The 12,632-nt window shown below is 43.3% G+C and overlaps 1 protein-coding gene across 1 annotated transcript in view; it reads right to left on the reverse strand.

The window, feature by feature from the left end:
- Nucleotides 1–1,063: 1,063 nt before the first annotated feature.
- The window catches only part of ETV5 (ETS variant transcription factor 5), a 62,327-nt gene continuing 50,758 nt past the window's right edge, over nt 1,064–12,632 (reverse strand). Inside the window, exons 11-13 of the mRNA XM_036243676.1 lie at nt 12,395–12,564; nt 7,566–7,667; nt 1,064–3,551 (exon numbers count right to left, since the gene is read on the reverse strand). Coding sequence (XP_036099569.1) covers nt 3,330–3,551; nt 7,566–7,667; nt 12,395–12,564 — 494 coding nt within the window. The 3' untranslated portion in view covers nt 1,064–3,329. The remainder of the gene's footprint in view (nt 3,552–7,565; nt 7,668–12,394; nt 12,565–12,632) is intronic.

Below are 12,632 nucleotides of genomic sequence, written 5' to 3' on the forward strand. Positions count from 1 at the left end.
GGCCTGGGCCCAGGCTGGATAATGAGCCTGTGAATAATGGGGCGCTGATTGTCAAAGCCTTATCCTGGTGAAGCTGAGAGGCAGAGCTGGCTTTGTCCTGGGCTCCCCTGCCTTCTCCCCAGGCATCTTAATCTGTCCAAGCTAATGGGTTTATGTGGCAGACATTCATTCCTCACAAGCTCCCATTCAAGCGGCTGTGCACCGATTTGGTCTCAGATGTTTTTACACTTACGGGCTTGTAAAATGGTCAAAGAGAGATAGTAGATAAACTTACAGAAAGCCTTCTGTTATAGGCTTGAAAAGGGCTCTACTTATTTCTCTACTGTAATAGGAGTCCTGAAAAGCCCAAGCTAAGGTGCAGGAAAAGGATGAAATAAGAACACGAACAGGCACAAACCTGCACACAGACCTGCAGACTTTATTTTCTTCTAGACTTTTCCCAGGTGAACCCACGAGAAAGAGAGAAAATTGGAAGATTGTTGCGTTGCCGCATGGCTAGAAAAAAGAAAACAGTCGAGACCTCCCTAAGATTTTGCTGCTGGTGTTCTCAAGGGACCAACCATTAGTAAAATGTTTACTTATGATCAAAACTTATTGGGAGAAAATGAGGAAATAAATGGTCTTCTCAAGTTCTTACTGGTTATCAAAGTATCCATAGAAGAGGCTGAGCTAGAATCAAGTCCTAGCTGGTTAGGGATCTTTTCACACAACCCAGAGCCCAAACATGAGCTATGCTTTACAATATGCTAAGTGTTGGAGAGTAGGTGAGCTCAAGGGGATGGTCTCAGCTCACCACTGGCTGGGAAGAGGACCTCTCTATCTTCACTCTTTTGGATCAAATTTTCAGCCAGAGTTTAAGAGGTGAGGCCAAAGAGCAGCTGTGTTCTCTATTTCTAGGTAACAGTTCCCTAAACTACTTCCACCTCCACAGTCCTGGGTAAGGCTCAAAAGGTGAGAGGCAATGAGAGGGGGAGAGAGAAAAAGAGAGGGAAAGCCAGGTGGCTTCTGCTTGCTTTGAAATCAGACACAGAGGGCAAGAAAGAGGCAGGTTTCAGGCACTTGGTAAACTGAAAGCAAACTTCTTTATTGTACACAGTACAGAATATAACGCAGCTTGGCAGGATGCATACGGCCCTGCGCAGGGTAAAGTATTTCAAATCAACTGGCAGGTTAAAGCCTTTCTGCACTGTAGACTTTCCACACTCTGGAAAAGAAGCAAAACAAAACAAACAAACAAAATAAAACCATCCGGTGAGTCCGATGGGAATGCAGCGGTGATGCGTCCACCCTACGTCCCACAACAGTGCAGGCCACGTAGTCACAGCAGACGGGAGGGAGCTCAGGCTACGAGGATTATTGTCATTCTTGCTAAGAGAGCATTAATTCATTAAAAACAAACAAACAAAAAAACCCCAAACCCAAACCAGGATAAGTAAAGAAAGGAAAAACCTATACAGCATTTACAACAAATAAATTTCTAGCCAGCCGGGGATAAAATATGCATCTATGTATAGACTATGTGTAGGTTAGAAAGCTATAAATATGATTTGAAAAGAGTCCTTTGATTAGAGTACAATGCTAATTAAGGCCCACACTATAGGTTCAACACCTTTGTGGGCTAATTAGCTTCCAACAGAGGAAAACCTTATGTTTCCATAGCTATAAACTACACCCCTTATCCCAGGGACCCTCTTCAAAAATGTGCTGCTGGTCATAAGGGGGGCCATTGGAGACCAGGGAACACTCCATTCATAGAAAGACAACGCGAAGCACGTGTCTCACCCTCGCCGAGCGAGCGCCGCCCTTCACGTGTGCAGAGCAGCACAGGGTCTCTCGATGTGCCAGGTGTCACGTGAGCACAGAACACTGCCACCCTTTCTACTGCATTTTTCCTCTGCTCTGAGCTCAACTCTCACAAAGCTTTAGCTGGGTTGTTGAAACTTTGTCCATATAATACAGCAATTAGATAAGCTTTTTATTTTTTTTAAGGTGGCAGGAAACTAAAATGCTAGCACTGTTTTACCTGTCAGTGTCATATGTAAGTCTCAAACCCTATTGAATCATATGCAGGGTTCCAAGTCCAAGAATTAAAGAAAAAGGAAAATAAAACAAACCGATGAAACGGAATTTGTCGTCAGTCATACCCAGGGACGAGTCTCCGGGGTTCCCACCAGGTGACCGGGTTTCAAATGGACATGACATGTATTATGTACATTTGCTTTCCAGAGAGGGCGTGTTAGAGACCATGGGGAACTATACACATAGAATCTAGGCGGTGTGTCCAGGCTCCCTGCACACCTCAAAAATGTACAACTCAGGTGCAAGTGTTCCGTCAGGCTGTCTGGTGCGGAACGCACAGAGCGGGCAGTGAAGTGGGCTTGAACACAGCCGGGGAAGCCCCCACAAAGCCCCTTTCAAGCTGCAGCGTCTTCATAAGTCGGCACTGCCCCAACCAAGGGACGCAGTGCAGTTACCAAAAGGTTTGTGGTTTTTTTTTTTTTGCTTTAAATACCAAAACTACAAAAATCAGTTTATAAACTGTTTTTCCAAAACAACCACCAAAACAAAACAATCCCCCGAATCAAATCAAAACAAAATACTGTCAAAGTGTTAATCACCCTTCTCCTAAAATTAAAGCCATCCACACACAGCCATGAGACTGGGAAGAGAAAAGGGGGCTTGTTCTACGCGGTGACCACATGGCCAGAGGGTTCCCAGGAGTAGCGATGGTTTATTATTTGAGAACCATGGAATGGGTAACAGCTGTTCTGACTTCCCCCCTTCTTTCTAGACCAAGGGGAAACAATTCAGATTGAGCTAGACGAGCTCTCTGAATTTTAAGATATATTTTTAACCCTTCATGGTTTGAGCTTCCCCAACTTAGCCTGCCTACTGTCCTTGGGTCTGTGATTTCTTTTTCAATAAATTGTGCAAATCAGAGCCCTTCCAAGTAAAGGCATTTAGTAGTCCGTGATCGATGCAGATTGTCACACTCCCTCCTGGTTTGTGGGTGCTAACCTGACCGAGGTATTGCTTCGCCTATATTGTCCATGGGAAGGAGGCTCCACTGCAGTCTCTTCCCAGAAACCTTGTCAGGATCAGAGCTGAGGCACCAGCCTTTTGGTGGTTTTCCTGCCCCTCCCTGTTCCCACTCCCCAGCCAAGGTATCTGTCTTTAAGGGTGCCAGTCCAGAGACAGCTTGGATTCTCCAGATAATACTCAAAGGGCAAGCTTTAGGAACAGCCAAAAACACAAACAAAACCACTGCCCTCATTTGCCTGAATGGGAACTGCTAGCTCTAAGGTTTGGCCGCTCAGCCACTCAGAAACTCAGTAAGCGAAGCCTTCAGCGTAGGGGAGGCTGCTGCAGCGATCCATGTCCAGGAGGTAAGCAGGGTTGTCTTCAAAGTGGGTCAGTGGCAGCGTATCCTCCTCGTTGAGGTGGCACTCGGACTCTGCTTTCAGGAACGGACGCTGGTTGTCAGGGAAGGCCATGGAGAACAGGGCATCTGGGTCACAGACAAATTTGTAGACATACCGCTCCCCGGCCACCTGAGAGAGAAAACACACCTACTGAGGCCCAGCTGGAATAGGGCATGGTGGGAACCAAGGGAAGAATAACGAGATATTTGTAAGTCACCAAGCTCTCAGGAAGCCAGGGACCAAAGGAGGCTCATTAGTAACTGATTATCCAAATCATTCAGATTTATTTTGATAAATCTCGGGGACCTGCTACCTGCCAGGTATTGTGTTGCCACCACAGCTCAGCAGTTGCGATATCTGAGTTTCAAATTCATACCAGATAGGCTCTTTCAGAAGAAAAACTTCACTGTCTTACAGTCACAGCTTACAAAGCATGGGTATCTGAGGCTGGTGCTTGGTGTTACGAGAAGGTAAATGGATTGAGAGGTACAATGCTGGAGCCAGGCCAGGACTCAGTCACCTCCATGGTTCAGTCTCCACAGTAAACTTTGTTATTGTGAAGGGCTAGGAATTTGTGTGGAAGGGTTAGAGAGCCTGTGTGGAAATTTTAAGTTTATTCCAAAGCCAAATAGAATTGTTTCTTGGCTCACCTGCAGTCTTAAATTACTCATTCCATGTTCTGTCACATTGAGGAACTGATAACTACCTTATATGGATTCTATGCATCATAATACGATTAGCACCTAAACGTCTGGAGTATCCAAAGGCCTCGTGATATAGCTGATGAGCAATCTAGGTCATTGGGAACCCATTCTCTGCTGGTTGTTTAGCATCACATACCACCGAAAATCAAACCCGATAATCAACTTGGCTCAGGTACTGCAGAGGGGCAAGGGAAAGTGGCTAACATTACTGATTTTAGACTAAAAAATTCAAAATGTTGTGTTTAATCCTGCCTTTTAGTCATTCTGTTGTTAGTCTACAATCTTTCTGATTATAGAAATATGGCTTTGCTTCCAAATCTTGAGTTTAAGAAGTCTGTTGTTACAGTGGCAGGATGTGGAGGTAATGGTATAATTGTGCTAATAGGTCTTACAGCTTGTTTTGTGGTGACACTTCTATGTCCAGTCACCAGAAGCTGGGTGTCTGTTCCAGTTTTCCTTAGAACTCAAGCACTAGAAGTCAGGGCTGAGTGCACGAAGCTGGATGATTTGCATCTTCACCGAGCAAGTCTTAAGGGTGGCAGACACATACTATCAACCTTTCCTATTTAGTTTTCCTAAGCCACAGTTTTACATCAGATCTCTGGTTCGCCACCTCAAGAGTCAGTTCGTGGAAGTGTGGCAGGAGGGCATAGTGGAAATACTAGATCTGCTGCCAGAGTGGACGGCTTCGTCTTAGTTCAGACATTAACAAGTCTTTAACCTCCGTGAACCTCAATTTTCCCTTTCAGAAACGGAGGGTGTGGGACTATAGCTTTTCTAAGTCCCTCCCACACTCACATGCTGCCGTCCACCTTTTATTTAGTTCTCATTTACTCACAGGTCAAATGATAAATATAACAGTAATCCCTTACAATGGATAGCACATTATTATTTTTCTGGAACATTTTCACATTTATTACCCTGGAAGATTAGAGCAGTAATTATTATCTACATTTGTATTGGAAACAGAGGCTTAGAGAGGTGAAGTGACTTCTTTCAAAGCACACAGCTAATAAATTTGAATGTTAGGATTTGAACCCACCAGAGCCTTATTCCAGTCCCTTCCCACATTCTGTTTGTTTTAGTCTCGGAAATAAAGTTCTCTTCTACTTCCTTAGAAAACGTAGGAACTAGCCATCGGGAGAATTCATTGCTATTAGTTCAGGACCTTGTGTCTTGGTTCCATTCCCTCAGACTGAAGCTGGAGTTGAGAAAAATAAAGAAATAATGGCTCTCCTTTCTGAATTTAGGATTCTACCTGATAATATTAACACTAAAAAAGGGGGAAGAGAGAGAGAGAGAGAGAGAGTGTGTGTGTGTGTGTGTGTGTGAGAGAGAGAGAGATAGAGTTGGGGGATGACCACTAATGGATTTGGGGTTTCTTTTGGGGTGATAAAATGTTCTAAAATTGATTGTGGTGACTGTTGCACAACTCTGTGAATACATTAAAAATCACTAAATTGTACCTTTACAAAAAGGAGGATGTAAGGTAGAGAGTGACCTCCTATCCTATATATAATATCTATTATCTCTGTGCCAACAATAGAGATAAACCCCCAATTCTGCCCAAAGGCACTTACACTCCTGTGGAAGAGACCCAACAAGTAATGGAAGAATTTATAATACAGAGAAGAGGGCAGTGAGAAGTGACTACGGTGCTCACAGGATCAGAACGGGGGACCATGGGACTCAGCCTGAGGACTTCAGATGCTTGGAGTGAAAAGGTGATTACTGAGACAGAAAACAACCAGAAGCTAGCCAGGGGATGAAGACATTAGGAATGTTCTAATTCTTAAGTAGGATGGTAGGATGGTAGTATAATAGGTGTTTTTTTCATTTTTATAGTATGCTTGGTAACCTATATGAATGTGATACGTTGTCTCTGGTAAATAACTACTCTTTAATTAAGAGACAGATGCTATGCTAGTGAAAACAGTCAAGCATGAGTGAGGAAATGGGGGTTAGGTGGTGCCCAGACTGGAAACTCCCTTAGAGCCTGTATAAAGCACTTAAAAGTCTGATTTTATCCAGAAGACTATCCGTGAAAATCTGCTGAATATTTTCTAAGGTGGTAACAGGAGTATGGGGTCACATTACCACTTGCCTATGAGAAAGATCACCCTGGCTTTAGTGTAGACAAGTTCTCAGCAGCAAGAGCCATATGCCTCTGCCAAGTGCATGCTGGCAGCTACCGCATATAGAATGTCTAAATGTGTAAACGCTGGAATCCGGGTACAGTGTAAAATCAGGTGGCTAAGAAAGACCAATTAAAGACCTCACCAGTTTGGCTCAGTAGTTAGAGCGTCGGCCTGTGGACCAAAGAGTCGCAGGTTAGATTCCGGTCAAGGGCATGTACCTCAGTTGTGGTTCATCCCTGGCCCTGGTCGGGGTTGTGTGGGAGGCAACTGATCTAAGTGTCTCTCTTTCTCTCTCTCTCTCCTCCCCACTCTATCTCAAGATAATGGAAACATATCCTCTAGTGAGGATTAAAAAAAAAAAAAAAAGATTTGCTATTCCCATCTTTTGTCCATCCAGAGGATTTTGAGGTTGTAGTCCTTCACCACCATCCCAGTAAAGACTTTGTGCTGTCTTCCTCAAAATATACTTCATTCTTTATTCTACCACCTGCTACCAGGTGATTCTGTTGTCATTTTACAAATCTTGGGTTTTTTTTTTTGTTGTTGTTTTTTTATCCTCACCCAAGGATATTTTTCCATTTTTTTGTACAGATAGAGTGGGAGGGAGAGAGAGGAAGGGGGAGAGAGAGAAACACCTATGTGAAAGGACACATCGAGTGGCTGCCACCCGCATGACCAACCAGGGCCGGGGACAAACTGCAACCGAAGTACGTGCCCTTAGCGGGAACCGAACCCGGGTCTCTCGGGACTGCAGGCCGATGCTCTAACCACTGAGCCAAACTGGCCAGGGCCAAATCTTGGGTTTTTAAGTTGAATCCCAATTTCTATAGGTTCTAAAACAGAAATAAGATTTTCGAATTCCTCTAACACTTTGAGAGTATTAAACCAACATATTTGGAGGTCTAGAAGTTTTAGACTTCAATGAAACTCTTATGAGAGTGGAGACCTTCAAGTCCATTCCCACACACGTTCCTTTATGGATACAATAGTTGGTCTAAGTGTCTGGACATTTTCGTAATTAGAGGCAGTTTAAGTAAAGCAGAAGAGCCTGATTTTCCTATGGTATGCTCCACATAAAACCTCTGGTTTTCATGTACAACCAAGAGCATTAAAGGTACTCTTTATATCTCATTTGACTCTTGTCTTAAGTTTGCTTTTCCAATACTTTCTCCTACCACAGAATCACTTATGAGGCTGACATTTTCTCCAGTCAGCCATTATAAATAGTCTTATTACAGAAGCCCTTGACATACTCTTTGAATGTGGTCAGAGTGGTCAAAGTGTCTCTCGTAACTGCTCACCTTCTGCATGATGCCCTTCTCATAGTAATAGCGTAGAGAACGGCTGAGCTTGTCATAGTTCATGGCTGGCCGGTTCTTCTGGATGCCCCAACGCCGAGCAACCTGAAGAGACAGGAATGCAACGGAAACTCATTCCCTGGGCCTAGTGGTTTTTCCCTGATCCCAGGAGAGCCAGTTCTGTAACCTGACTGCTCTGGTCCATGTTCCACTTCCCTGATCTGGAAGGAAAAGTATTTCATTCCCTCAAGACTACGCATTCGACAAAGGTGATGATTCAGTCACAACTGCTAAGAGGTAGGACCTAGAGGTGGAAGAATCCTAGTAATGTAATATTACAGAGGGCTTGGCTAATGTCCCAGAGGAAGCAGGCTCTCTACTGTTCTCCACATATGAATTATTGACCAATACCCATAGACCATTAACATGTTGCCATTAAGCGCTATGGTTTCTGTAACAGTCAATAAGGAATAATTAGAATGGTCATTCCTGAAACATTAGAAACACACTAGTGAGTTGCTAATGGGCCAGCAGAGCAAAAGTTCAATTCTAATAAGATTGGAGAGGGGCTGGGAGATGTTCACTTATTGCAGATCATGGAATAAGAGGGAATCAGATCATTTCAGCCTGCTGCCATCCAATCCCCTGCTCCCAGCAGACTTACAGAATGGACATTAAAACATGTAGCACCATTATCCACTTAATGAAAAATTAACAGGGTTTCCCAAACAGTGCTGAAGTGCATTCCACCCACCCAGTCCACCTGAGGTGCAGGGATGAAGAGAACTAATTGGAGCTTTAGGCAGAGAAGCCTATTGCCAGAAAACTTCCTAGAAGAGTCTACCTAATTCTCAGGAAAGCCAAGCAATTTCTGTTTATCTCAACCACCCAAATCCTACCTATAAAGATAACTATCAAGGTAGGAAAAGAACAACCCTGGAAATGTGAGTCTTCTCAGAGGTCTTTAAATGTATGGAAACCAGGGGCCATGTTTTGAACATTTTAAGCCAGTTTTAGAAAGTTTTAAAAAAAAGAGAATAACTGGCCCAGCCAGTGTGGCTTAGTTGGCTGAGCATCATCCCATACAGCAAGAGGTCACTGGTTTGAATCCTGGTCAAGGCACATGCCAGGATTGTGGGCTTGACCTCTAGTAGGGGGTGTGCAGAAGGCAACAGATTTGTGTTTCTATCTCTTTCTCCCTCTCCCTTCCTCTTTCTAAAAAAAAATCAATAAAGACATATTTAAAAAATAACTGTATTCCTTTGTTTCTTAAAAAAAAAAAAGTTAAATATGGAATGGGAGGTACAGAGATTGCAAGTAGAAAAGTAGGTCATAAAATAGCATTTTGCTTAAAGTATTTGGGCAGAATGAAAACAACATCTGAAATTCAGGATTCTAATGACCTTTAGGTTAGAGCGTCGGCCTGCGGTCCGGAGAGACCCGGGTTCGGTTCCCGCTAAGGGCACGTACTTCGGTTGCAGTTTGTCCCCGGCCCTGGTTGGTCGTGCGGGTGGCAGCCACTCGATGTGTCCCTTCACGTCGATGTCTCTCTCTCTCTCTCTCTCTCTCTCTCTCTCTCTCTCTCTCTCCCTCTCTCTCCCTCCCACTCTATCTGTACAAAAAATGGAAAAATATCCTCGGGTGAGGATAAAAAAAAATAAAAAATAAAATGACCTTTAATAAATACCAGAAATGATCTGATAAGGAGGAATGCATCTGTCCTAATTACATTAGAATAATTTAATAGCCATGATTCCACTCTGCCTTGTAAGAAACGGTGTGAAAGTTAAATTTCCATTTGTTTACTTTATGCCCCTATGGCACACACGATGTCCCTGGGTCTCCTCCTTTCTCCATAATGCACCCATTCAACTCTATCTTTGTAATAGCCAAAAGGGTAAAATTAACCAAAAATTGTGTCTGGAAATAGTAGTATAAGGGAAACCTGCTAAACTAATAATGCCCTTCTACCCTGCTTCAAAAGTAATGACACTGTGAAACCATACTTAAGCTACTATTAGCCACAAGTGACGCGGGGACCCTTAAAAGAAGCCCAGCTTCATCATTTTAGTATATTTAGTGGTGGAAAACATTCTTGAATATTCTTCCACTTCTGTCACAGTGTCTCTTTGCAGTCACTTGCTTATGCAATAGCTTACTGGAGAGAGGTTTTGTATATGCCCAGACTTCAAAGCATCTGTGGTAGCCATAGTTACTGACTCATCCTCTTGGGCCAGGGCCCTATGATTCAGTAGCCCTTACTAGGGCTGCTCCTTCTACAGTAATGCATAATTCGGCACAACTGCAGAGCAGCTGGAAGTTAGGGCTGTCTCATTTCTGGGGTGAGGGGAGCAGAGAATGGTTTGTTACCAGCTCTTTCTGCCTTTCATCTTTCCCAACCATTACTTTGATAGCAGGCATCTTGAGGATGGATGCCGAAGGAGTTAAAAAAAAAAAAATCCACATATCTTTTCCTCCCTTTTCAAGAGAGAGCAGCCACAGCACAGGGAGCGGCTCTTTCTGCAACCCATCCTTTCACACCTCCCCATGGCATCAGTTATCTGCCACATGTTCAACAAACAACCCTACCCCCCAAAATATTCATTAATGCAGATTCACAGTTAAAATGGCTCCAGATTAAAGCCGAGTCAGTCATAATTGAGAGGGTGCTAAGCTGGATGACTATCAAAAGACATTTGATTAGGGGGCCTGCCAAAACGCAGTTCTAAAACCACAATTTCCATGCACAGTGTAATGGATATTATGGATAATTACCCAGAGTGCACTACTCAGCCACACAGCTGCCTACAATTACGTCCCAAACAGCTTCCTCCTCCACTTCACCCTTCAAGCTCCCCTCCATTGACGACTTCTTACAGCTTTTTCGAGGAGTTGGTATCTTCCTGACATTAACAGGAAAAGGGCCCGTGAGGAGTAGAGAAGAAGAAAAAAAAACCCCACAACAAATGCTGCACGTCCCGAGGTTAAAGTGCACAGATGGACCAGAACCGTCCTGGGTTGAGAGAATGGAACATTCAGGGTTCATGGAATGCTGGGGATTTCGAGGTGGGGTGGAAAGAAGCACTTCCTGAAGAAACAAAGCTGTCCAATCAGCGGAGGGAGGTCCATGCCCCCGCCACAGGCCTCTCACGTGACTTGGACGCTTGGCATTTATGAGCATTCTGGATTAATATTAGTTTCTTTATTAAGTAAGAAAGCAGGGGCCCTTTGCCATCTGTTCATCATTTTCTTTACCACTGGTAGGAGAGCAGAAGATTCAATAACAGCTTTACAAAGGGTCATAACCAGGTTTACCTGCAGCTGTACAGCCTGTGCTTAGGCCTGAGGCAGTGGCAATAAAGTAATAAAAGCTCCTGTTTGTGAAACAGGATAAATCAATAAGGGCTGCCCACATGACAAATTTACTGTCACAAAGCCTCAGTGAGTCTAGGCGACATGTTTTTCTCAAGCCTCACAGAAACCAGACCGCATTACGAGGAACAGAACGCAGGGCCGATGGCTCTCCAGTAAGGCTGGGCCCCAAGAACGTGGCTCCGTTTCTGCATGACTTAGCCATAAAGAAACGCTTAGAAAAACACCACAGTTCTGAACTCTGGCTTTGAAGGTAGACTGAGTCTTAACAGAAACTGTTTACAATATGGAGGGTTGACACAGTTCCATTTTCATGAATGACACAAGGTAAGGAACACCACACGTGTATCTATCTCCTTTTATAATTGCCTCTAATCCACTTACTCTTCTTTACTTTAGGATCATTTTCTTCTTCTAAACCAGGTGCCTGGCTGTTACATCCTCCTGTTAACCCTCACACCAACTGCTCCCATCAGTGTGCTAACGTGAGTCCTGGGGTTAATGGAACAACATTTACAACTGCAATTCTTGCTCAAATGTCTTCTAAGAACATTTTCCCATTTCATTTACACACACCCAAAGATATCTTTTGCTCTGTTGGTTTAATATATAAAGCCAAACAAAGTACATGCTACTAGAAGAAGCATGTGTCAGATTTTCAGGGCTGTTATTTCTTTTTCATTTATAATCTCTCTTGATTCTAAATCAAATATAAATTAAAAATTAACCCCTTTGGAATATGCTGACTGGAGAGTCTAATTTAATTTACTTTATTGTATAATATTCAGGAAAATGGTTCTGTGATGTGTCTTCCCCTCTGAAGAAATGGTATTGGTTCTGTCCATAGGCCTTTTTTTCCAAGAGTTCTGGGCAGACAGTAATAATGTTAACAATGTTTCTTTTTCTATTAACAAAATAATGAAGGTTTGTGTCATCTCTCAACTATTGTTATGTCATATAATACACTTAAAAAAAGTCTAAGTTCATAAGATTGACCTATCTCTGATAATTTCATTTTTTTTAGGTTAGTGCCATTTGAAATATGTAGTGGGATAGTTGTATTCTGTAATATATTACCAAAGTATCATATAGATGTTCTGTAGCCTCACATATAGGCTATGGCATGAGAGGGTTGACTCCAAAACAAGTTTATCACTGAAACAACACTTGGAAACGACTTTCCAGGAGGAACAATAGACTCTATTTGGATATGTCTTTATGGCCTCACTCCTCAGAATTTGCAGAAGTGTTACTAATACTTTTTAATGTGTTTCATAGTGGAGAACTCTGCCTGTCCCATTAATAGGAAGGACACTGCCAAGCCCACTGACCAGGCCAGAATCTGAATGAGAAGAGCATATTTAACACAGTAAAAAGCCTCAGTGGAGAACTAAACAAGAACAAACATCATCAACACCAACAAATAAAGACATTATGTGGGTCCAGCATCCAGGGCTCACCTCCTCAGGTTCTATCAGCTTGAACTCCATGCCTCGGCCTGTCCAGGCAATGAAGTGGGCATTGGCTGGGTCATCAAGAAGGGTAACCAGGAACTGCCACAGCTGAAGGGAACCTCGCCTCTGGTATGGGGGTCCCTCACGATACATGGTGGGCTCTTGTTTGACTTTGCCTGTTTGGGACAAAGATACATATGCAAAACTTTAGTCTTAAGTTTCTCAGGTAATTTGGGCAAAAAAG

Source organism: Molossus molossus, unplaced genomic scaffold, assembly GCF_014108415.1.
Source record: "Molossus molossus isolate mMolMol1 unplaced genomic scaffold, mMolMol1.p scaffold_m16_p_5, whole genome shotgun sequence".
In the NCBI taxonomy this organism is placed as follows: domain Eukaryota; kingdom Metazoa; phylum Chordata; class Mammalia; order Chiroptera; family Molossidae; genus Molossus; species Molossus molossus.